Raw genomic sequence first — 24521 nt, 5'->3', positions numbered from 1 at the left:
TCTGTGTCCATTGGCACCTGCACCCCAAACTTCACCTTCCTGCCTGCCCTGGTGGAGGTGACCCCAGCCAGGGCCACCTGAGTCTCCTGCCTGAAGGGGAGTGAGGCTGGGCAGGCATTTCCAGCTGCAGGGAAGGAGAAACCAGAAGAAACCTGGGGTGGCTGTCCCTGGTGAGGGTGCTGGGATGGACACCTGGACAGCAGCACAGCATGGCCAAGGGCACTGGTGAAACAGGGACAGGGATAGCCCTGGGATAGATGGGAAGGGCTTGTGGGCTTAGCCCGGGCTGTTATCATGGTATGAGCACCCCAAAACTGACCCTGTGTATTTCAGCAGGCACCTCTGACATAAACCTGCCCTACTCTGTGCTGATGCTATAGCTGGAATGTATTATTTCATCATTTGAAGTATGTTTCTCTTTCTCACTAGAAATGGATGGTAAAGCATCCCTCTCCCACAACAAAGGCACAAATACACTGGGGGAACTCGGGTGTCAAACCTCCAGAAGGGCAGTGGTGATGCTGAGCTGATTCCACAGATTTCTCACCCCAGAGGATGCTCTGTCTATGTCAGTAGCTGGTCAAACATGAAGATGCTGCCCCAGAACCATCCAAGTGTCCCCACAGCCCTGCCTAAAGTGCCCCTGCTCCAGGGCAGAAGCAGTGCTGTCACTCTCAAGGGACAGGCAGCAAGATTTTGCTTTGAGTTCATGCAGCACCCAGCCCAGATTAGAACTTTTGGCTTTTCATTGTAATTAGGATCAAAGCTGTTACAATACCATTACTGTGGGACAGTGTCAGGTTCCTCCTCAAGCCCTTAGAGAGCCAGCCCAGCTCTTCCTCCATCCCTTCCTCCATCCCTTCCTCCAGCCCTTCCTCCAGGTGTGCAGTGAGTTACAGGGATTCGGATCAGTCAGATTGGAGCTGACTTGTGTGATGATAAACAAACCTGTGCAGGTTTGAAGGCATCACCAGGCCCTGCAAAAGCTCTTCAAGGAGCCTTCACAGGGCAGCAGTGACAGGACACACAGCAGTGACTGTGTGTGCTCCTGTTTGCTTTAGAAGCTGCTCTGCCGGGGTAAAAAATCTGCCCAGGTAAAATCACAAGTGAAATGATGAGCTCAGTCCTGTGGCATCCTCAGTTTGTTCCCCTGTGCCCCATGGCATTTGTGAGGGTTATTACAGAAAGCACAGCAGCAGGCAGGGGTGTCAGGGCTCCCTGACAGTGCTGTGATGGATTAAGATGATCCTGAATTTCTATTGTTTTGTAGTGAATGTAGTGAGAATTGATGGCTGTTGTATCCAAGCAACAAGGAGGAGGATAAGGAAGCTTCAGCTTCTCCAGGACTGTAATATCTCTGGCAAGGTGCCACTCTAAGCCATAGAGTTGATTTTTGTATTTGTTCAGTCTTGGTATTGTCTCTGCAAGGTACAAAAAGAGAGAGGAAATCTGTGAAATCTGTGCCATGGGATGGTGTGTAACTTTCTCTTGAGTTTGCTTCAGTTTGCATTTGGTCTCTGGCTTTTGGGGTGATTTGCTCGGGGCCTCAGAGAGTCTGGGAACCAGAAATATAAACGGCTTTGATGACAAATTTAAGGAAGGACAGTTCATCTCCAGCATTTAAGCACAATGGGGTGGATATGGATGCTGAGTTGGTGGGAATGGGAGGGCTCAGTGGGAAAGGATTGGTCTCAGCAGTGGCATCTCTGCTTCCCTCTCCAGCCCCATCTCCCTGGGATGGAGCCTTTGTGGGACAGAGGTCTGGTCTGGTGCTGTTGCCACCTACAAACCTGTTCCTTCTAATTTTCTGTGTTCATGTCAGTTTGAAAAGGTGCTGCAGAGAAATGGGTAGGATGTCACACAGCATGTCCTGCCTATTCTTGCTCTCTGGGAGCCCTCATCTCCCAGGATTTTCCTGTGTGCTTCATTAACCTGCTGCTGCTATACAGCAGGAAGGTTTTTGTGTGCTTGGGAGTTATCCTGGTGAAATAGTTTCCCTCCTCTGGGAGCACAACAGGGACTGTCCTGTGCTCTGTATATCCTCATTTTGTGGGATTTTGGTGGCACCCTGTGCCTGCAGGTGCTGGGGCTCTGGAGCACAGTCCAAACCAATACAAAAAGAGACCCTGGGGGTAATATTAGTGCAGACAAGTCAACCAGTGCTCGAGATGCAGGAAAGCAGCTTTGCTTGTCTGTTTTTATCACTCCCAGTTCAGCCTAAATTTTTGGGGCTTGCTACTGCTGTTGTGGCAACACTGTGCAAAAATCTTGGGGTATTTTGGTTTGGTAGGGTGAGTTACTAGAAATAGCCACCCTGAAGGCAGCATAGCCCCTCTAATTGATGGGGGCTTTAATAAACCCCACTTTCTATAAAATAACTGCATGGGAGTCAGCTGTGCCTCCCAAATGTGTGTTCTGCAGGCTGAGCTCCCTGCTCTGGCTCTGGTGTGTGCCCAGGCTGTGTTTACACAGGGAGCCATAGGGAGCCCTGGATAAAACAGCACCGGAGCATTTGCAGCGTGGGTGCGGCGTGCTGGCAGAGCTGTGGGGGCATTTTTACACTTGTCTCTCCTCCTCCTCCTCCCCTGGCTGGAGAGCAAGCTTGGCGGAGCACCCTTGCTGTGCCATCCTGGGTGTGGGTGATGGCACAGCCCGGGGCAGCTCGGATCCCAGGAGCAGGAGATGCTCTGGGATGGGACAGCAGCACCAGCGCTGTCCCTGCTGCCCTCCCCGGGCTGCCGGCACCCCGAGCCGCAGGGAACCAGCAGGGAACCAGCAGGGAACCATGAGACACATTCACAAGTGTCCCCGAGGTTTCTCTCCTGCCCCAGTTCAAAGGGTTCCTCTCGTGCCTCCGAGAAATCCGCGCTGAGCGCCGCTGCTGGCGCTTTCCACATCAAAGCGGGGCAGCCTCGCTTTGTCTGGGGGATGTCGGGGCGAGGCGAATTAAAGAGAATTTGGGAGCTTCAGAGTCAGCTTTAGCCGGGCTGTGTCTGCATACTCAGCGCTTGGAGAGGGCGAGATTACGGCGATAGGTACTAAAGCCAACCCTCCGGGGACTGGAGGCTGGAGCCAACTCACTGAGACCCAGCCACTGAACTCACTGCCCTCATTGGATTAATGATGAGGAAATTCCTGGAAGTGCTGGGTTTTACACAGAAAGGGACAATCTTGCACCTAAAATCATACTGCTAGGAAGCCAGAAAGGAAAAAGCCAATTATTTTCATTGTGGTTTATTGCAAAATACAGTCCAAAATCTAACTCTTAAAGGATACTTTAAAAAATATAGTCAAAACAGATTGTGCTAAGCAATAATGCAATTTATTAATAAACAACATTAGGCATAAAGAATTCTGAATTCTTATCTGTTAATTAAAAAAAATATATAGGAAGTGTAAAATGCTTAATTTTATCCAGTACAAATACATGAAGCTATTGTCTATTTGGAGCAAGGCTTCTTGTGCCAGAGTACAAAATTCAAAAAGGAGGAGAAAAAAAAGGTGGGGAGGGAAATATGTAAACACTGACTGTAAACTTTCCAAAGCCCTCAAAAGGCTGCAGCTGTCGTAACGCACACCACGACACTGTTAAACCTCCTCTCACATCACAAAGTGCATAAGTTTTCCTCCAGAGATGCTGCCAAGCAGCTGCTGTGCACCAAGAGCAGGGACCTGAGGCTGCAGGGATGGGATCACCTGGCTGGACCTGCCACAGCTCCCATTCCCACCTCTGGCTGGGGGCTGGAGTCCCACTGCTCCATTGGCAGACCACTGGCAAGGGCACGAGGGGTTGAACCCACATAAACCATGAAATTCCTCCCTGTGTCCAACACACAGATAAAGTGACTCCCGAGAAGAGAGAAGCTACTGGTAAACATTGAGGAAAACACATGGAAGCAAGATGGACCCTCAATGCCCGCACCTTGAGCTCCCTCCATCCACAGGAGACCCCAGCAGCTCACAGGGTGCACGCCCAACCCTCTGGACCCCAACATGAGGACCCCAGAGAGCCTCCCCTATCTCCTGTGGGCCCTGCTCCTCTGCCGGCTGTGGTTGGGCGCGGCGGGGTCGCGGCGGGTGCAGAAGTGCTTGGCCACCATGGTCCGGCACTGCTCGCAGCGCACGGTGCAGCACCAGTGGAACTTGCAGTTGCAGCTGGACACCACCTCGGTCCTGCGCTCCTCCACGCGCAGCCCGCACTCGGTGCAGAGCCGCCGGCAGCTGCGCTTCTCCCACTGCGACAGGTTCCTGCCGCTCTGCAGGCACTCGCGGCCCTCCGTGCCCTGGTGGCCCAGGCTGGCGTTCCTGGTGCAGTAGTCGGGGGAGTCCTCCAGGAACACGAGCTGGGTGGCGTGGATGTGGTGGAAGGTCTCGGCCGTGGCGCCGCGGCTCTCGGCGCTGTTGCCGGCCCTCAGGCGCCGCTTGTCCATCTCCAGCTTCTGCGCTTGGTCGTACTTGAGCTTCAGCAGGTTGCCCACCTCGCGGAACTCGGCCAGCTGCAGCCAGCAGGTCTGGATGCTGCAGCTGCCCGACACCCCGTGGCACTTGCAGGCTCTCTTCATGGTGTCTTTCACCGCCTTGGGGGGATGAGGTGAAGAAATTAGGGAATCTCAAAATCAGGCTCTACAGCACTTATAATGTGGGGACACTGCAGATAAAGTGTCTGGTTCTTGGCATGACTTCAGATCCTTCCAAGAGCTGACCTGGAATTCCATGACCTGGAATAACAAAGCTCCTCCCCATACCCAACTAAAGCATTTACTAGTCCCAGTATAGGCGATAGAAAAGACACCATTGGTGCGATAGAGACTACGTACTGTAAGGGAAAGATGAAATAATAATGAAAACTAAGCTATAAACAGCAAAGATCAACCCTTGTACCTTTTGCTCTTAGTTCCAGGAAAACATCTGTCCCAGGGCTAAGTGGGCACAAGCTATTGTCCTCAGCCCTTCCAGGAGAATCCAGGCCAAGAAAAAAGTGCCTTTGTCAGGTCATGCCCTTCTCACGCCACTCACCAGCATCAACCCATGTCCCTTTCAGAGGTTTCATTCAAAATGTGTGAAACTCCTTTGGAATAATCATAGCCAACCTCTCTGCATCTCCTCCAGGCCAAGCACTTCACAGATATTATCTGCCTATCTCCCTCTGGTATTTATAAGGTCCCAATCACTGGTATCTATGTGAGATTAAGCCTTGACACACCCTATGAGATAGGTATGTTAAGTGTTGTCATCCTTGTTTTTACAGACAAGGGAAGATGCTGAGAGCTTCCATGGCCCAGGCAGGAGTGGGGGCGAGTCTGGCTGGCTTGTGAGCAGGGCCAGCTCACACCTGGCTGCCCAGCCAAAGAGCTCAGAAATGCATATTGCAAGAAAGTAAGGAAGGTGCTTCTGGCTTTGTTTTACAGACCAGACAAGCCTAGAGGGGAGTACAAATCCCATGCATTTCTGAATAAGTGGTGTGTGCCAGCAGTTAACTGCATTACACAGCTGCAGAAGCTGGAAGGGGGAACAGCTCTTACTGTGATTCCTTGAGTTGAGGTTCAAGGCCAGATCCTGGCTGTGTTTTTTCCCCCATGCAACCACTACCGGGCCTGGATTTTCACAGGGGCTTGAAAATGGGCACCTGAACAGCCTAGATTTTGTTTTCAATATAGACATCATTATTATTACTATTATTATTATTACTTACAAGTCTCCCAACCTCATTGTTGTGCAGGTTAATCAGCGCGCGGGTGTCGTGTCCCGTTTCCAAGGCATCCACAAAGAGCTTGGAGACCTTCTCCCCAAACTCCACGTTGTCACTGCACCCTCCCCAGACCCAGCCTCGGCCACCTGCAGCACAGACACAGGATTATGAACTGACCTGCCCCAAATTATGCCCTGTGTATGGACAGAGGAACGGGTCAGTCTGTCCTGGGTGGTCACTCACCCACGCGGCCGTTCCGGGAGTCGTCGCAGCCGCAGCTGTCGAAGTCCCCCAGGCTGCAGTTCCTGGTCAGGGTGTACATGACCCCGGCCGAGCTGATGGCGTGCACAAAGGAGGTTTCCCGGGTAGCTGGGGGAGAGCAGGGAAGAAAGCTGTCACATGCAAAAGCTGTCACATGCAAATATAGACATCAATCCCGGATTATCAGGAATGAAGATCTCCTGTGCTGCAAAGGTGCAAGAAGAAAATACCCACATGCTCTGTGCAAAAGGAAAGGTGCTACAGAAATGAAATGCTCAACACTGGATCTTTTCAGGCTTCACCATCACAGGGTACAGCAATTTGCTGTCATATTATGCAGGTGTCCATACAGGGGATGAAACTTCTTGCCAGGGGTAGGATTTTAAGGAAATGCCATGGTCCTGCTGTGGCCAAGGTGAGTTAATTCTCTTTTCACCTGGCACTTGGTTCATCCCTGTCCTTCCCTGCCTGGGGGTATGTTGTGCTTTGATCTTGCCTGCTAGAGAAAATGGTCATTGATCCTTTGAACCTGTGCTAACAGCTGTCTGCACTCACACTCCTAGTGTAGTCCTTTGGCTTTCTGAAGACATTCAGATAGAGTTGCTGCTCTGGGTGAAAGGAGACTTCTGCCCATTGAAATAAATTATATTGAAATATATCCACAGCTTCCTCATGAAGGCAGTTTCGTAGTGCACATCTCTGGTTTCTCCCTTTGCCTCTCCTGCACTTCTCCCCACTGGAAGCTCGGGTGTCTCTTGCACTGCACTCCCCGAGATGCTGCACACAAAGGGGCAGGAGCAGACACATGGAGCAGGGAAACACTGAGCCTGGGATCCCTAGGAAAATGTTAGTGCTGTCTATGACCCCGGTTAATACAGCTAACGGAAACCAGCGGTGATTTTGGGGCAGGAAGGCCCTTTTCCATCCCGCCCGCCCCGCGCACCGGGCGGAGCGGGCGCAGGTGCGCGCACTCACCGCTGCGGAGCCGGTTGTGCGTGGAGAGCTGCAGGGCGCTCTCGGGGCAGTTCCAGCGCTCCCAGCCGAACTGGAACTTGCACTCCTCCATGCCGCTGTGTGCCCCAGCCGCCACGCTGCTGGAGAACGTCAGGTACGCCTGGCACGGGAAACAGCGGGTTAAAATCCACACTGATTTAGCGTTTATCAGTGAGAACAGACATAAGCACGTTGTGAGTCTTTTCCCTCTGTACTTGGCAGGACTTGAGCCGATATGCTCTGGGAAGTCTGGTTCCTTGGAAAGCACTATTTCCCATTTGCAATACAAAATCACTCCATTTAAATTCCTGACAGTCCATGTGTTAATTACCTTAGGTCCTGTCATCAGAAAGTTATTCACAGACCTGAAAAAGAGAAAATAAAATAAATCACCTTACCACAGGCTGAAGAGCATCTCTAAAAAAATGTCCCTTCCACCAAGTTGGACCCTACCATGCTGCTGAGTGGAGAACGGCGCTGTAGACCCCTGTGATGGAGAGGATGAGGAGGGTGCTTCTCTTCATGGCTGTCACAAGGAGTGGGGTTGGATCCCTTTGGCTGCTCCGTAGCTCTCCACACCGCAGGTCTCTGCACAAGCAGGGCCACCTCCCTCCACTCCTTCCCAAGGTGAGCTATGGGGATGGAGCAAAGCTGCAGGAACCTCCAACCCTGATATTTATAAGGTGAAGTTGTGAATAGTCAAAACCCCCCATTCATTTGCTACCCAATGACTTAATGTGATAAAAAAGCTCCCGCTCCAATGGGTGACAAGGAACCGCCTCAGGTTGCACTTCAAAAGGCGGCGGGTGTCCCTGGGAGAGGGATGGTCTGAAGGAGAGCAAACTTCCCTAACAATGGGACACTTTTAACTCTCTTCCCCGCCACCAGCCATCCCTTTCTGCTGGCCCCGAGTCCTCTTGCCTTCTCCTTTTCATCTCCTGCTCGCCAGCAGAGGCTCCATCCCCACGTCCCTCTGAAATAACAAGCAGATGCATTTCTATAGTTCCCCTGCTCCCTCCTATGAGAATTCCCCGAGGAGTTTTAACAACCCTTCTGTAAAGATCTATAGGGGATGGACCTCCCAGGCCTCCTTGGTTTGCAGAGATGCGTTTGAGGGCAGGAATTTTCCTTCTCTCCTCTTTATGATGAAAGTTTCTGCATCTCCATCCTGATACCAGCGAGCGTGGCTCGGTAGCATTTGGAAATCTCTCTCATTTACAGGGCTGCAGCTTGGGAACACTGTGTGAATCATTTATGTGGTTTTCTCCATGATCCAAGGCTGTAATTAGGGGAGCAGTTTTCTGGGGCTGGCAATTTCCTTTGGGTGAAGGCTGCTGCAGCACAGGCACAGCTGCTGCTGCTGCTCCAGGCAGGAGCTGCCCATAGCCTGAGCAGAGTGAGGGGCCTCTGCTGCAGCTGAGCCATCAGCTGGGCTTGGGAAAGGAAAATCCTTATCAGAGGAAACCCAAAAAACCTTTTGGTAGTTACAGCCAGTATGGTAAAGGGTTGTGAGGAGATGTGACGCAGCTGATGAGAAATGGGGGGATGGTGTTTATGGAAACTTCTTGGTCTGTTTTGCGGTGGGTGAATGGTCCTGCTGGCTCACCCTGGGCAGGGATCCTGGCTGCTCCAGGGGCAGTGTGGTGCTTGACCCCAAAGCAGTGCTGTGCTGTGCCAGCAGTGACAATCAGCCCCCTGGCTCTACCTGTCACTGTCCCACTGTGCCACACGGGCACAGCATCTGCCCACGATGACTCTCTGGCCCCATGGCAGGCAGAGGTGCTGCCTTTCTCCTCCTGCTCTCAGATTCCTGACTGACCCTGGGGTACCCTGAGTTAATCGGTGCTGCTGCAAGGGGACTGATGAAAGGCAGCAAAGTGAGGTTCAGGGGAATGGGTCTGCACTGGAAATGCAGTGGGGAGCTGTCCCACGAGCAGAAGGGGACACACTGGGATAAATCCCATTTTCACACCCAGGCAAGTGGCCACAACCAGCAGTGCAATGGCCAGGCAGGGGGATGTACCTCAATACCTTTGAGAAGTAGTTTTCTGTCCTGCCATGAAATGCTCAAGAGCACTGCAGAGCCAGCAACCTGCCCTGGGGTTTGACACCTCACACCTGGTGTCTGAAGCCGGTCTGTGGGCTCAGCTCCTGCTGCTGGAGACCTGTCACTGCTCTCTCCCCTGCCTGCAGACAGAGCAGCTCTCTCTGCTCCTGGCTGCAGCAAGCACAGGGATTCTCCCTGTCCTGCTGCCCCTCAGTGAGAGAGGAGAGAGCCCTCTCCCTCCAGACTCTGCACAAGGGAAACCTGGAGTCAGCTGGGCAAAGCCACAAACAACCCCTTTGTAACCAGAGGATTAAAATTGCAGATTGGTTAAAAAGCAGGGATGCAAAATACCTTCCAAGTGAGCACAAAGCTGGTGCAGTCCCATCAGCATGGAAAACCCTCTGTGAGTCAGCATTTTAATCATTACCATCCCAAACAGATCCTACTTGTTGGAGCTGTCAAAGGACAATTACTGGGAATGAAGTGTTTCCCATGTATCAGGGGAGCTCATTGATTACAGGCCATGCATATGGCTTGGAAATCTGCGTGCATTTTCTGCATGCACACAGGTAATTCTGGGGGGTTGTGTCTGGCTGCCCCTGAGGCCATTTAGATGGGCTTTTTCCTTGTCTGAGACAGCTTGTGCAGCTAAAAAAAAAATGTTGGCATGTCTGCTCTGTCAGTTCACACATGATACTGCTATCACATGCCAGAGGAATAACAGCGTCCCTGGGCGTGAGCAGCCGCTGGCAGGACCACACAGCTCTCTGCCCAGCCTATTAAAAATGTCCTTTCTAATTAAAGTCACAGCCATCCCAAAAGTCACTCATAACGTTGTCACTTGCACTAGTTGTCAGCAAACAGAGCAGCGTGCTGGGACAAGCCTCCCCACGCTGCTCCAGGTTTTTCCACAGGAACTGCTCAGGCCTGGCAGGCAGCACTTCTGCAGGGTGCCCAGCAAGGAGTGCACTGATCCAAATTCTATTTCTGCTTGACTCTTCCACCTTAGGCAAAAGCAGACCTGAGTCTTGCTGTGTTAATAAATTTGCACTTACAGACCACTTTGTGCGATGTCCTTGCAGTAGAAGGGATTAAATATTTGCAGCTGGGTAAACTGAGGCACAGGAACAGGTGGTCTGGAGATCTTGGGGTGAATCAGTGAACTGGGCAGAGCTGTTTAGAAGCTGATTTTGGTACTTTGCTCTGTAAGTCACTGGGCACATGTGGCTCTGGAGGCTGCAGGGTTGGGTGCTCCCCCATCACCCATGGGAACAGCCCACTGGTCACCCCATGGTGACCCACCCCCTGTGGGCCATCTGAGAAATGCTGCTGAAGCTGGTTTCCCTTTGATTTTCCCACTGCCTAGAGACTGCTTTTGGCTTGGTTCTGGATGGGGAAAAAAAGCCTGGAAGGCAAATTCTGTTGAATTTACCTTGTTGTGAAGAATGTGCACTGCCAGTGGTTCTGGGCAGCCTCATGAGCTGCCCAGCATGGAGGCAGCACCAGACCCTGCACCCAGTGATGCTGAGGGACAGGCTGCCTGCAAAGCAGTGTCTTGAGTGTCAGCTGGAGCCCCTCGGCTTAACTGATGAAATGTTTCTTATTTTTGTGCTATGTAACCAAACAGGCAGTGCCTTTCATGGGATCGTCAAAATACTAAAGCATTTTGGTATCTCCCCTAATTAAAAAGATAACAATAGCATATACAGCCCCAGACACCCACAAAACCCTTTCACACCACAATGTGGGTTTTCAGGGAAGGCAGACATGATGTAAATCAGTTTATCAGGGTGGCAGGTCCCTGGCTTGTGCTGCCCCGTGGCTGTGGACAGCAGGAGAATAAAGCACAGGCCACTTGCTAAATTGCCCCTGGCAGGTGACACATTCAGAGCCCTGGCGTCAAATCCTGCATTGCTGCCCTCCTCACAATAGAAACCCACCTGGGTAATTAGAAATCACCCCCTCTCTGGTGAGGTGCAGGATGTTTTATGGTGCTCTCTCACACTGCTCACCCCGGGAAGCCCCCCAAGCCCCTCGGTCTGTACACAGCAAAGGGGATGTGGCCCTGTGCTGCACAACCCAGAGCCCTGCAGCTGTGGGGCAGCCCTCCTGCACACCCAGCTCTTCTAGGAATTTTTATTTTTAATCTTCTCAGACTTCCTGTGTTGGGGAAAATATGTCCCCATTGTTCTGCCTGCTGCACAGTCCCCGTGGGCTGCTGCAGCTCCCAGCAGCAGCAAACAGAGGCAGGACCCAAGCCCTGGACCTGGCAGTGCCGGGGGGAGTTTTGCCTGTATAATGAATTTGTTTTAATTAATGAATAGTAATTGGGGATGGAGATGTAACTGGAATCAGGTATTGTGCCACACCTACCCCACAGACTTGGTCCTCCTCATGCCTGTTTTGGCACACAGAAGCAGCCCAATATTTACTGAAAACAAGATTAAACCACCCAACAGAGCTGGCTTAGGGTGTGCTTTCCCAGTGAAAATAATCATCCCGAGGATTTGCTGTCTCTCAGCAGCACTTTGTGCCCTCAGCTGTACCAATGCACCCAGTTTTTCTGTCTTAATTTTCACCCTGGTTTCCAGCACAGCCTCGGGCATTGTGATGGGGTGAGCAGTGAACTTCATTAGTGAGGCCACAAAAAATCAAGTCCGAGGTAAGAGCCTCTTCCACTGAAGGAAACTCATCCTGGGATAGAAGTCAGCACCACAGGAAGCCCCAGGTTGTGTCTTTTGGTTCTAGCAAGGAAAAAAATTGAGGTTGGAACCAAATTCTGATCTTTCCAGACACAAACTGGCCAGGGACATAGATCCTTCCCAGCAAGGGCTGTCAAGGTGATGTGGGAATGTCCTGAATGGGGTTGTAGAAAAGGCCTCAGAACATTGCAGAATTCTTGGATCTGTGTGTACAAGATGATGTGTTTAGGCTAGAAATGAGAAAATAGAGATGGGGAAACTTATTCCATCAACAAGAGGCAGAGCAAGGGGCTCAAGATGTAGATTTAATTTGCTGTGGGCTCACCATGTGTCAGGAAGGAGGTGGGTGAGTGCAGCGGGGAGGAAGGGCTGTGAAATGGGTCAGGACCTCTCCAGCCCAGCAGGCTGTGGACAGTGGCTGCAGGGGGATTTCACCCTGCCAGCAGCAGTGCCCATCTCTGGGGGAAGCTCTGAGAGCACCTGGCTGCCCCATGACCTCATCAGCCTCACCTCACCTGCCTCCTTTAGGTGTGTCCCCCAAAACCCACAGGGCTGTTTACACAGCAGCCTTATAAAGCAGGCACAAGTGTTTTGTTTTTCTCTCCCTCTTTAAAGGAAGTGTCATGCAAACAGAATCAGTGCAGCTGATAGGTTACTGCCCGGGCATGCATGCAGGGACCAGATCTGTGTCCTGGCAAGGTGTCACCTCCCAGGTGAAAGCCTGTCCAGGAAGAGATTGGGCACTTGATACAGAGGAAAATTATCACATCCTTCTTAATTATTCCTAGCCAAACTCAAGTTAAATTAACTGATTACAAGCTGGCTCATGTGGAGCTCCCCATCCTTTCCCAGCATGAGTCCTTGTATTGCCCATTTGTAGCTCAGGCTCTGTCATCCCTCCTGTCCCCCAACCATTTCATGTCACAGATCAAGCCCAAAGATCTGAAATTCTGAGTTGGATGATATGGGTGTTGCTGCTGGCTCTGTCTGGCACACTCAGTGTGGGAGGTTTTGAAACTCACAGAAGAAAATGGTGATTTGAGCCATGAATATTTTCTTTAAACTTGCCTTTGTTTCTTTGGACAGAGGTGATTCCAAGTGAAGAAAGCTGTGGCTTCCTCTGGAGGAATCTGGGCTGAGAGCAACTTAAGAAATTCTTTGAGTTTTTCTGGGAAAAACAAAGTGAGGAGAAAGGTTGCTTCTGGCAGCAGCTTTGCCCACGAAGGCAGTGGGGAGCCTGAGCTGCTGTGGGGTTTGTTCCCCCTGGTGCCCACCTGGGCTCTGGCACTTTGCTGTGCTTCCCCTAAGGAAACCCCTCTTGTTTTGCCTGTCTAGGAAATGGAGAGCTGGGCTGGGCTCTGTATTTCCATTTCTCAGTGCAGCTGGGCACTGATGCCATGTCCATACCTCACTTCTATCACTCTGGCAGTGCCTTGAATTTCTCCATCTCTGAGGCAGGAGCAGACAGCTCTGGTGTTGCCTGAGGTCAGAGTGGGATGACAGCTCTTTGCAAGGTCTCTGGTTTTCCTAAACCGGTTTGAGGCCTTTGCTGTTCAGTTTAAAGTTGATCCAATGGGAATGCCTAAGGTGAGGATCAGGCTCAGGGCTCCATCCCATCAGCATCCTCCAGGCACAGAGAACTGCTAGGACACTCCATGGGGTGAATGACACCCTTTGGAGACAGATTTCCTTCATCTTATTCTGGTAAATCCCAGATCTGCTCTGAACAGTGAGCCGTGGTGGCTCTGGAGGGATCTCTGCCCTGCCCTGCGAGGATGAACGTGCTTGGCTTTGCATTGTAAACTCTGGGGGGTGGAAACGGAGCCCCAGCACCGGGATCAACCCAGCCGGCACCAGAGGGGACACTGGAGATGGCAATGTCCCCGCAGCGTCCCAGCAGTGTCCCTGCAATGCCCCTGCAATGTCCCAGCAGTGTCCCCTCAATGTCCCCACAATGTCCCGGCAGTGTCCCAGCAGTGTCCCCACAATGTCCCGGCAATGTCCCAGCAGTGTCCCCGCAACGTCCCGGCAATGTCCCCACAGTGTCCCCGCAGTGTCCCCGGCAGTGTCCCCGGAGGCTGGTGACAAGGCTCCCCCCTGTGGGACATCCCCGCACCGCACACCGTCCCCAGCCCGTCCCCAGCCCACTGTGCCCGCTGGCAGTGCCCGGGGCACACGGGGTGGCCCAGCCTGCAGAGTGTCCCCAGCCCGCAGTGCCCGGGGCACACGGGGTGGCACAGCCTGCTGCCTCCATCGCTGCCCTCGGGCTCAGCCCCACAGGCACACACCTTCAGCCAAGGCTCCTCATGCCTGATTTCTTCATTGCTAAATGAAATGTGTGATTTTGGACCTGCACACTTGTTTCTTTAACTCTTTGTGGTGGTGACTCCTCCCTGTGCCAGCAAGGATGGGGGGACCAGCTGTGGTCAGGCGTGACCTGAGGTAGCTCCCGTGATTAGATAGAAAAATAAAACCCCTATTCTTCTCTCTGAGGAGAAGAATTATTTCCAGCATCATGAGAAAACAAAGCAGACCAAGGAGGATTATTTTCCCCAAACAAGATGCTGTTTGACAACACCCACTTGGAGTCACACACAATTTTTTTCCTCCCTTGTTACAACTTCACCAAATCAAAAATTTTGATACTGAGTTGGCTTCTGAATTTGTGAGATCAGCTTAAAATTCCTGATTTTTTTTTTTAAATTCTCATTATTTTGTTCAGTGCATACTGCTGGAGCCTTAAGAGACCTCATTTTCAGGTGTCCCTTTGACCAGAGCAGCTAGAATCCTCTTTTGCTCCCCCCTCCTCTTCCTCCCTTCCCGATTCCCCAAAGACTGAATGAATTCTGGCCCCGGGCCTTGAAGCAAACACGAAGCACTGGGAGATCTGCAGTTGATGGTAGGAGTTGTCAAGAGCTGTTGTCAGCACAGCTTACAAGATGTGCACCAACCTTCCCCAGCAACTGTTCCTCACCGAGCCAGCTCTGCTGGCAAGGCAGCAGCACGCGGAGCCGGGCACAGGAGATGGAGGCAGAGCTTTCCCTGCTGTCAGTGTGAGCAGTGTTGGGCTGGAGGAACACCCCAGCACACGGGCTGCCACCCAGCCCAGGCTGCTCTCAGTCCCAGCCCTGCAGGCTGTGCTGCTGGACACACCTCGGGGCCCTGGGTGGGCTGGGAACAGGTGGTGAGGCCAGGGCTGCTGCCCGTGCCAGGGCTCCAGGAGGACACAGAGCCTTTGTTTGCCCTTGCACAGTGTGGGAGGCTCCCCCAGCTTGGCACCAGAAGGTTTGTGCTTTTCAAAAGACTATTGTTTTCACCCTGTGTTTTTGGGAAAACAAGGGGTGAGCCAGGCAGAGGCATGAGAACCACCCTGGCTTCTTCTGCCTGGGGTTTCTGCTGCCGTGGGCACCTCCCTGGCTGCACTCCCAGCCCTGACCTCCTTCCCACGTGCTGTGCTTCACTCCTGATCCCACAGAGCTTTTGCAGATCTTCCTTTGCTCACATCTCTCCCTGGTTTCTTTCCCTGATCTCTCCCAGCAGGAGAGGTCTCTGCTGCATCAGGAGCAGCTCTTAGGGCAGAACAAACACACAGAGGCGTTTTCCAAAGACTTTTCCAGCCTTGGCCTTGCACAGGCATCCCAGCTTTTGTTGTGGTAGCAAAACACTGGCCAAAACCCACTGCCCTTGTCACTGTGGAGCTGTGGCATGTCTCAGCAGTCACATTTGGGGCTAATTACCCAAATAAGAGAGAACACCCAAATATATTTGAAAAAACCCGACATGTGCTTTGAGACTCGGCCATGGTACCTGAGCTGGGGCTGGCAGGGCCTGCAGGGCCTTCACCAGGCTCCAGCTGTGGGGGAACACACAAATGCCCTTTGCCTAGGAGAACCAGGCTCTGGGCTTGTTCTCCCTGGCTTTCACTGCTATCAAATGCCTGCCTAATGAGATTTATTAAATCAACTCACTTTGGTGTAACAACGACAGGAATGCAGATCTCTCTGCCGAGCCAGGGCTTGCTGCAACTGTGCACAGCAATTAGAGGTGACTCACAGGGGCAGGTGGGCTTGGCCAGGATCCTGAGAGGCCTGGCCCTATCCCTGGCATCCAGGGGGCAAAACTGCCTTCATGGTGATGCCAAGAAGGTGGGTGTTTATCTGCATATAATGTTCAGCTGCATTTAATGATTTTTCTTGCTGTAACTGCATTAGCATGGGAGGTATTTTTCCTTTGGAGGAGTTGCAAGGTAACACCTTGTTCCTGTACCTTTACATAACAGCAAGGGGCTGCTGCTACTTGGCAGAAATATTTAAGTTTCCCACCTGGAGCTGGCTCTGTTTATTGATGAGCTTGTCTCCATCACCATGGAGGCTGGGAAAGGGCCTCAGTTCCTCAGCTGGGTGACTGTTGGGGAGCCTTGAGCTGGAAGATGCTCTTCCAGGGAGTGAAGGTCAGGTTAACACCCAGAAGGTGTTTCCTAGGTGTGGGTAAGGTGTTTGCTTTGGTTTAGCTTAGCTTGGCTCTGCTCGTAGCTCCCTCTCAATGGCAGCAACAAATATTTCCTTGTGTAATGCCTGGAAGGATGAAAATTCCCTCTCTCAGCCTGAAGTAATGAGCAGTTGCCTGGTTGGTGTCCCCAGCTTGCCCCACAGATAAGGCCTTTAATGCTCTTAAGATAACAGGGAGCCAAACCTGTCCCTGCTCTTGACAAACTTTAATCTCCTGATGCAGTTCCTGGGTTGAAATGGTGTCCCCCAGCAGCAGAGAGGGATGTTCCTCAAACCAGAGTACTGCAGCTCTGTGTTTGTAACTCTGAGCCTCTCTGAGCTGCTGATTATGAAAGCAGCACTCCCCAGCCCTGCCATAAAGCCATGCTCCACCTGGGGCAGGTGGGGAAAGCTGGGAAGATCTGCCCTTTAACCTTGAGGGGTTTTTCCAGGTGAGCAGGTGTTTGCAGCCTTTGTAGTCAGATCCTGGGGTGGGGAATGTGACTAAAGTTCTTCTCAGTCTATTCAGTGGGGTGAGATGTGTGGATAAAAGCACTGAGATGCTGGTTTTACCATTTCAGGTAATTTCAATTTAAATTTAAACAGCTAAACTGGGAGCAGGCTCCATGGAGGGAGACTGAGCCCTGCAGCAGCATCAGGAGCAGCCCTGAGCCAAGTGCTTGGGCAAACCTGAGCTGTGCTGCCAATCCTTTGTGTCTTGCAAACACAAGAGGAGAATATCTGAATATCTCTGTTGTGTTCTTGCTTTGGCCAGACCTCCCTTCCCTTCTGCCCAAGAAGTGCAGGCTAAGAACACAGCCCAGGCCTTTGATTTTTGGGAGAACTTGTTGGCACAGAGACCAGCCCCTGTTTCAGTGGTGCCAAAGAAGTTTTTGGTGATTTACAGTGTCTTTGCTGAGTGAGTTGGCAGATGCTCTGAACTGGTAGAGGTGGAGGGAGATCATCACGTGAGACAAAACCAAGGATAAACTCTCATCTGTGGCCTCTCTGCTGAGTGCAATACAGAGCTCCAAAACCATCCTGGGGAGAGGAACAGGCTGAATGAAATCTGGTTGAACAGTAGGAACCCTACAGATTTCCATAGGTGGTGTTGCTCTAAGTGCTATCTCTAAATGCTTCCTCCATGAAGGAGCCATCATCAAAGCAAGTATTTGAATAATGTCAGAGACTCCTTGACCCTGGAGTGTGCAGAGTGAGGGGAGGCCATGAGTTACAAAGAAAAGATGAGTGTTTACTTTGTTGCTGGACCTCTAGCATTCCTTACCTTTTACACAAAAATCAGCATTAGCAAATCCAGCTGACCTGAAAATAAATACCCCTTTGAGTCAGATGCCAAGGGGTCCTCAAATGAGGATGTGAAAACAACCCTTCATCATGAAAAGAAAACATCATCAGTGTTGAACTGATGAACATGGATTGAAACAGCAATCTCATCCCTTTGAGCAGCACCACATTAGCAAAGCTCTGACAGAAATCAGTGCTCCTCTTGCCCTGTGTTTTCCTTTGGTCTCCTGGTCACCTCTGGTTACTTTCTGTTGTCACCAGAGATCACAGTCTTGTGGATCCACTGCTATTTTAATTGCAATTCTGACTATCCACATTCAATGTCAGGTGTCAAACAGCCCTTAGGCAAACAAGAGCTTTCTGGCCATCATCCCAACCATTCCCCTTTGTTTCCTGAAGCCTGCAGGCTGCTCTCTGCCTCACCCCATGCAGGTCCAAGCCCAGACTAACCCTGCTGAAGTACACAGAGCTGCTCTCACTTCACAGCACAAGTAGGATCAAACTGAAGCTCCAGGGACAGCAGTTTATCTGCCCAGAGTAAGCATTTGTTTTTCTAATATGATTGCAAATTAATTCCAGAGATAATGTGATCCCATGTAATTGAGAGTCCCCCGAGCTGGTACCAGTCTATTTTTGCCTAGTCCTCTGCAGACCAGTGAGGATGTTATTGCTCCACCAGTAATGAAGATGTAGGGAGTCCTTTCTTGCTTTGAAAGTTTGTGTCTTACACCCCTGTGCTGCTAAAGATCTTCCTTTCATCCCTAAAAATTAATGCAATACTTAATTTTCTTTCTTCCTTCCACCTTCCCTCATTCTTGTATTGCTTGGTATGAGATGGGCCAAAGGCTGTGTTTGTGCTGCAGTTATCACAAGGCTGACTGGATCTTTGCAAGTTAGAGAGACAAAAAAGCTGTGGAAAGGGTGCTGCAGGCCTTTTCTTCATCTGGAATGTTAATTTGAATATGTCCTCAGCCCAACCATCAATTTGGCATGGAATCTGTAAGTGGGTACCTGTCTCTGGAACTTCTAATCTACTGCTGGGCAAGACTGAAGCAGGCCAGTGGCTTCCCCATGCCTGCTGCCAGGCTGGGGCTTTCAAAGCTCCTGGCACCCCCAGTTTGTCCCTCAGGGCTCCCATGAAACACCTTGAGTGCCACAGGGGATGGGGGTGAAGTCTCCAGGCTGCTGTGAGGGCACCCAGGAGGTTTCTGTGGATTGGTGCCATGTGGGGCTCTGGGATTCTGCAGGATCCAGGGATGGAGAGGGGCTGTGCTCCACCAAGGGCCCTGAGAGTGCCTGGGGTGAGGATCCAGGGATGGAGAGGGGCTGTGCTCCACCAAGGGCCCTGAGAGTGCCTGGGGTGAGGATCCAGGGATGGAGAGGGGCTGTGCTCCACCAAGGGCCCTGAGAGTGCCTGGGGTGACCCTTCCCAACCTGCCCAAACCCTTGGTCTGCTGAGGAAATGCAAACAAAGGAGGAAGGATGTTGGTAAGAGTTGCAGTGTAAACTTGATTTCTGCAAGGCTCAGAGACAGTTGGTCAGAAGAAACTGTTTATTGTGAGGTTTAGGAAAACAATTTCTATGCAAATTGCTCTTTTTTTGCTAAGTAATGGGGTTGATACAGAACTTGGAATTAAAATTTTAAGAGTACAAATACATGGTATATTCTTCAACAAACACAAAACAAACTTCTCCAGGGAACATTAAATGAACAAATGTTTCCTAACATAAATGGGCAACAAATATGGGGTGGGAGGGATAAAATAAAACAACAACCCAACTCAGAAGCCAAAACCCCACTGAAGAAGCAGCAGTCACATCTTCAATTTTATGCTCAGGCTGTACTTTCACTTTGCTTTTCCTGTTCGATAGCTGGCAGAAAAACAGGAAACAAAAACACCATCAGTAAACTTTACTGTTTATGAAAAATAAACTCTGCCTTCCTATAGAGACAGACTGAGGGAATTTTGGGGTGTACAGCCTGAAGAAAAGAAGGCACTGGGGAGAATTTAGAATCCCTTCTAGCACTTAAAGGAGCTGCAAAAGAGATGGAGGGGGACTTTGGACAAGGGGCTGGAGTGACAGAAAAGCAGAGAATCGCTTCACACTGACAGAGGGCAGGGTTAGATTGGATGTGAGAAAGAAATTCTTCCCTGTGAGGCTGGTGAGGCCCTGGCACAGGTTTCCCAGAGAAGCTGTGGCTGCCCCATCCCTGGAACATCCCCGTTCTAGGCCAGCTTGGAGGGCTTGGAGTGACCTGATCTAGAGAGATGTCCTTGCCCATGGTATGGGGTTGAAACAAGATGATCTTTAAAGTCCTTTCAACCCAAACCATTTTGTGATTCAATGATAATGGTTCTGCAGGACACCAATTTCTAGGGTCCTACTCAAAGCCAGAGAATTAAATCCATAATTGGTTGTTTGGATCACCCTGAAAATGACAACTCCTTCCCACATCTGCATAGCTAGAAGGGAGCAGGTCATGGTGTGCAAAGCTCCTCTTGTATTTACAGCTTTAGCATTGGCAAGGATAATAAAACAGGGGAAAAACAAGGGAAAAACCAGGTATCTAATGTTGAGACTGTGTGTGTGCATGGCTATCAGCACACACATCCACAGTGATTAGCAGTTCTCTTCTGAAGGAAACTGCTCCCAAAACCTGCTCCAAATGCTCTTTTCATGTCTGAAGCTGAACATGAATCCCAGCCTCACCTGGCTGCCTGTGCACAGCAGGAATGGGAGAAGAGCCTGCATGAGAACAGCTCAGGGTGCTTTTCTGAGGGAGATTTTCTGTTAGATGAGGATGATGATGGGTTTGCTCACTGCCTTATTCCCACAGAAGGTGCCTGCAGGTCTCCTGCCCAGGGCTGACAGCAGGTACCAGTGGGAGGCAGCAGCTCATCTGCCTGATAACATTAAATCCAGAGCCCAGCAGCCCCTGGGGATGCTGCCTGGCCTGCCAGCGATGGGCAGAGGGTCCCCTGTGTCTCCAGGGGGGCTGGGAACAAGGTCATTACAAACAGACTGATCCTGTTACCAGCACCCAGTGGGAACACTGGTCTTGCTTTCAGCAGAAGGAAGAGCAATCCCATCAGAAAGGGTTTTTCAGACAAAATGCACTGCTGGTTATAATTACTGATATCCTTGGAAGCCCAGCATAGAGTCTTAGTATTATCCCCACTTAAAGTCAGGGATGAGTTTGAGCCTGTAATCCTGTGATTAGTATTCATTCTGCATATGAACTGCAATATGGATTATGTCCTTGCTACTCGTACTTCAAATAGCCTCATAAGCACTTACTTTCTTTAGTGGGCAGTGGATTTTTCTCTCTGGTTTCTGTCTTCTTCAGCTTGGTCTTGTCAAATGTTTCAATTTCTGCAAAATCTGGTTTGTCGGACATGATGGGTCCTGACAAAGAAAGGGAAAACACACCCATGGCTTCATTAGCTAGTGCTGTGATACCAGCCATCTGCAAAGCATTTTCTCCTCAAGAGAAAAAATATTAAAATACCATAAAAATATTTATTCAAAAACCTCCACAAACCTAACACTCAATCTGGGACCTTTCCCTGAGGCTTGTCTCTTTTAGAGCAAAAGAAGAAACACATAAATAGAATTTTCTGTAGATTTCACACATGCAATTTCTAAAAATTGTATTTTGCACATGGCAACAAGAATAACTGGTAATAAAAGAGACAATGATTAATTGCCAGTAATCCACAGTGCCCCCTGACATAAACCTGTATTTTAAGAAATGCTGCTAACTGGAAAATCTACAATAAACCCCAAATCCAACAGGAACAAAGAGCTTAGATTATGATTTTCTTTTAATTAATAGGATTTGTCTTTCATTCTGAGCCCCCTGTACTGAGTACATCCATGCCCTGAGCTGCTGTGGACACTTGAACATAACAATAGAGGACCGGTTCCCCCAGCCCTTTGTTTGCTCTTGCTCCATATCCCAGTCACAGCTCAATGGCTTTGATTATACTCTATTATAATAAAGAGAATTCCACAAAGCACACCAGCATTTCACCTGTCAAAACTTCCCTAATCCAATTCCTCTTTTTATTAAGAAATTCAAGTTAAAATCCAGCCTGGGCATTATTCCCCTTATTTCAGTGGAGCTTCCCATCAAGGCAAGGCTTGGCCCGGAGATGGCTGATATAATTATATTTTTTCCTTCCTGCAGAAAATCAGATTTCATTGCTATCTGCACTGAGACAACAGAGTAAATATTCACAAGGAAAAAAATAAAAAAAAAAAAGAAAAGCTACTAAAACCACATGGCATTACCGTCTGGCTGCTCTCTCTTCAGCTGCTTGGTGGCCGTCTGAGGCAGTGTGAGTTGAAAAAGGTCAGGGTAATCCCTCCTCTCCTCTCCTCTCCTTTCCCCTCCTCCCCCTCCCAAACCCATCGCTATTAATATTGATTAGTTTAGTGCTGGGATTGCTCAGCGTTCAGGGAAAGGACAGATTGCTCCTGTAGAAAGTGCATGAGGGAGGGAGATGGGAAAACTGACATGGAAAACTGCCAAATTACATCTTGATTTTTCTTTTATTCTGTTCTCTTCATTTACCATGACAATCATATTGAAGTTTCCCTTCCCACCATTTCCCGGTGCTGAGGTTTGGGGTGAGGTTGAGGTGTGGGGGTTGCTGCTGCCAGATTGCTTTTTCAGGGGGGGATGTAGGTGCATTCAGCCACACTCCTGGATGTCGTGCCCCCCTGCCCAGGCTGGCAGAAGCACAAGCCTGGGGCTCTGAGGGCTCGCAGCACAGCCTTGGTGTGATTGCCATGACCAAGGGCCAAGTCTGAGATTAGCACAGCCCAGGCACCACAGTGACACCCAGGAATGTGTCCTAAAGGGATGCACAGTGAATTTCTGCTTGTGCCTGGTTTGGTAGCTGTTAATTCACTTGCTGGTGCCTCCCTCAGCCTCAGCTCAGGAAGCAGGGAGAGAAGGGCTGTGTGCATCCTCCTGGATACTGGTGTGGTTTCCTCTTGTGTACCTTTCAGTGTCTCACCTGAAATTCCTGTCTAGACTCCATGACAGTCAGAAGGAAGGGAATGAAGTTGGGATAAAATTGATTGTGCCCTAGGAGTAGCTGGTTTTCTCTACTGACTGTAAGACAGCTGAGTGAGCTCAGAGGCACAGAGATGTCTCAGCTGACTCAGAGCCCCTGGAAAATCTGTGGATCTTTCTGTTGGCACCACAGGCTTAGGTGGAGTGGGTTTGAGTTTGACACGTGCGCATGGAGAAAATGGGTTTAATGTGCTTAAATGAGTCTTAAGGATCTCTTCTTACAATGTTTGTTTAAACTAAAACAATGAACAGGTTTGTGGTTGGACTTGATCTTAAAGTTTTTTCCCAGCCTAAGGGATTTGTGCAGGCTGGCTCAGTTATCTCTGCATCTGCACTGACCACACCAAATCACTGGGTGTGTGTGTGCGCACCATATTTAATGTCAGGGCTCAGTTCCTTTGCTTCCATCCTGCATTTCCAAGCAGTTGTCACAAACAGAAAGCTGAGTTCCTGACTGAAAGCCCCAGGGAAAAAGCAGGAAGGCAGCCACTGGGTGAGTATTTGGTGTAAGCTGTAGCTGAAATTTGGCACTGAGGAGTCTTCGTGTGTCTGTTTGAAGAGAGAGCATTAAACTCTTGTTTGGCTGAACACAAGATTTAGATCAGAAAATACTTTAAAACATAATCTGAGTGATTCATGAATCCAGGCAGCTAATGAGTTACAGTTTTTAATTAATATTTAATATTTGTCAATTTTAAAAAATAACAATTATAATTCTGATTATGAAGAGAGACTAAAAGGACAAAACCTCTTAAACTTCAAGAGTAGCACAAGTTCTCTCAGTTGTAGACAGCAAAGTGTTCCGAACAGCAAAGCAGAAGAACCTCACTTTTGGTTTTCTATGTCCAGTCACAGGCTCTGCCCCCAGGACCCACAGCAGAGCTCAGGCTCTTCTAAACATGCTAAGACAGGGTGAACATGCTTGTTTTCACCACCACTACCACTTTAATTGCCCAATTTATTTTCCAACCTAATACTTAAACAGTTTGGGATACATTGTTTGGGTTTTTAGGCTAAAGATGACCAAGTTTTTAATTGATGTTGGGTTAGGTTTGCAAGGAAGGTGCAACAGTGTTGAGAGAAATAACATAATGATGAGAACTTACACATTCTCACTCTGCTGAAATCAGGAGATACTCATCTCAATAACAAACATCTTGACCATTGCATAAAGTGCTTGTCAAGTTTCTGCAGCTTGTAAATTCAGTGCTGTGGTCAAACACAGCTCATGTGGGATTCAAACCTCATGTTTATATACTCAGTGCAGCACACACAGCTGGATGCAGTTTACATGTGGAAAATTTGGAACTTGGCTTGAGGGCATTGCATATTTTGAGGTAAAGATGGGTAGGTAATATCATACTCAGATGCCTTTTCCTTTCACTAGTAATGGAAATACTTTTGGTATATATGAGCAGCAAAGCTGTTCTTTGTCAGGTTTTTAATTGCAGGATTTCAGTCACTGTCTTCAGTAAGGGGAACATGGCATTTACCTGGCCTTGGGAAGACTGTGGTTGCAATGAAAACCTCAACTTTCTACATGTTGCTCAGAGGCAGAAGAATGTAGTGTATAGAAATGTGAAAAACCAGGAAGCCAGTGGAGCACGCAGACTGTAGAATCTTTATACATGCTCTACACATAAAGCATATAAAGCTACACTGCTATGGCTGTGCCTGAAAAGCTGCCTCATACAATGGAAACTCTATTTTATTTCAATTTGTTGCCAAAAGATGAAGGGCTGAGTCAAACCTGCCAGGACTGACACTTCTGATACCAGTGAGTCACCTGCCATTGACAGCATTAAACCATGCCTGGCAGCACAAGGCACCGAGTCTGTCAGACACCCACAGAGCAGCAGGAAAAACAAACACTCGCTCCCAGGATTCGGTAATAGGTGAGAGGAAACATTTAGAGAGCTCAAGTGAAAAGTCTGAAAAGTGAAGCTGGGAG

At 49.7% G+C, this 24521-nt stretch overlaps 2 protein-coding genes across 3 annotated transcripts; both read right to left on the bottom strand.

Annotated features, from left to right (window-relative positions):
* Window positions 1-4016: 4016 nt before the first annotated feature.
* WNT8A (Wnt family member 8A) lies at window positions 4017-8163 on the bottom strand. Of its 2 annotated transcripts, XM_059483739.1 has the most exons (7): window positions 8022-8163; window positions 7397-7575; window positions 7275-7308; window positions 6926-7064; window positions 5933-6058; window positions 5693-5835; window positions 4017-4577 (listed from the first exon to the last, which is right to left on the bottom strand). In XM_059483739.1, exons 1-7 carry the CDS (start codon window positions 8139-8141, stop codon window positions 4017-4019), a joined length of 1302 nt encoding a protein of 433 aa, XP_059339722.1. In that variant the 5' UTR covers window positions 8142-8163. The 2 variants fall into 2 exon arrangements, with proteins under 2 accessions (XP_059339722.1, XP_059339724.1); XM_059483741.1 differs by lacking the exon at window positions 8022-8163 and having other exon boundaries at window positions 7397-7608.
* An 11128-nt stretch (window positions 8164-19291) lies between these two features.
* On the bottom strand, window positions 19292-21940 carry LOC132080503 (thymosin beta-4-like). The gene is made up of 3 exons (XM_059483704.1): window positions 21781-21940; window positions 20785-20892; window positions 19292-19356 (listed from the first exon to the last, which is right to left on the bottom strand). Exons 1-3 carry the CDS (start codon window positions 21899-21901, stop codon window positions 19319-19321), a joined length of 267 nt encoding a protein of 88 aa, XP_059339687.1. The 5' UTR covers window positions 21902-21940; the 3' UTR covers window positions 19292-19318.
* Window positions 21941-24521: the final 2581 nt, after the last annotated feature.

Source organism: Ammospiza nelsoni, chromosome 16, assembly GCF_027579445.1.
Source record: "Ammospiza nelsoni isolate bAmmNel1 chromosome 16, bAmmNel1.pri, whole genome shotgun sequence".
NCBI classification, from domain to species: domain Eukaryota; kingdom Metazoa; phylum Chordata; class Aves; order Passeriformes; family Passerellidae; genus Ammospiza; species Ammospiza nelsoni.
This window is presented reverse-complemented; position numbering and strand designations above follow the sequence as displayed.

Coding starts and splice junctions, on each gene's coding strand:
- WNT8A (XM_059483739.1), bottom strand. CDS start 8,141: ATGCTACCGAGCCACGCTCGCTGGTATCAGGATGGAGATGCAGAAACT. Junction 7,309..7,396: donor GTTCTCCACTCAGCAGCATG/GTAGGGTCCAAC, acceptor TCTCTTTTTCAG/GTCTGTGAATAACTTTCTGA. Junction 4,578..5,692: donor ACAATGAGGTTGGGAGACTT/GTAAGTAATAAT, acceptor CATCCCCCCAAG/GCGGTGAAAGACACCATGAA.
- LOC132080503 (XM_059483704.1), bottom strand. CDS start 21,901: ATGGGTTTGGGAGGGGGAGGAGGGGAAAGGAGAGGAGAGGAGAGGAGG. Junction 20,893..21,780: donor GAAGAGAGAGCAGCCAGACG/GTAATGCCATGT, acceptor TTTCTTTGTCAG/GACCCATCATGTCCGACAAA. Junction 19,357..20,784: donor TCCACTGCCCACTAAAGAAA/GTAAGTGCTTAT, acceptor TTTTTCTGCCAG/CTATCGAACAGGAAAAGCAA.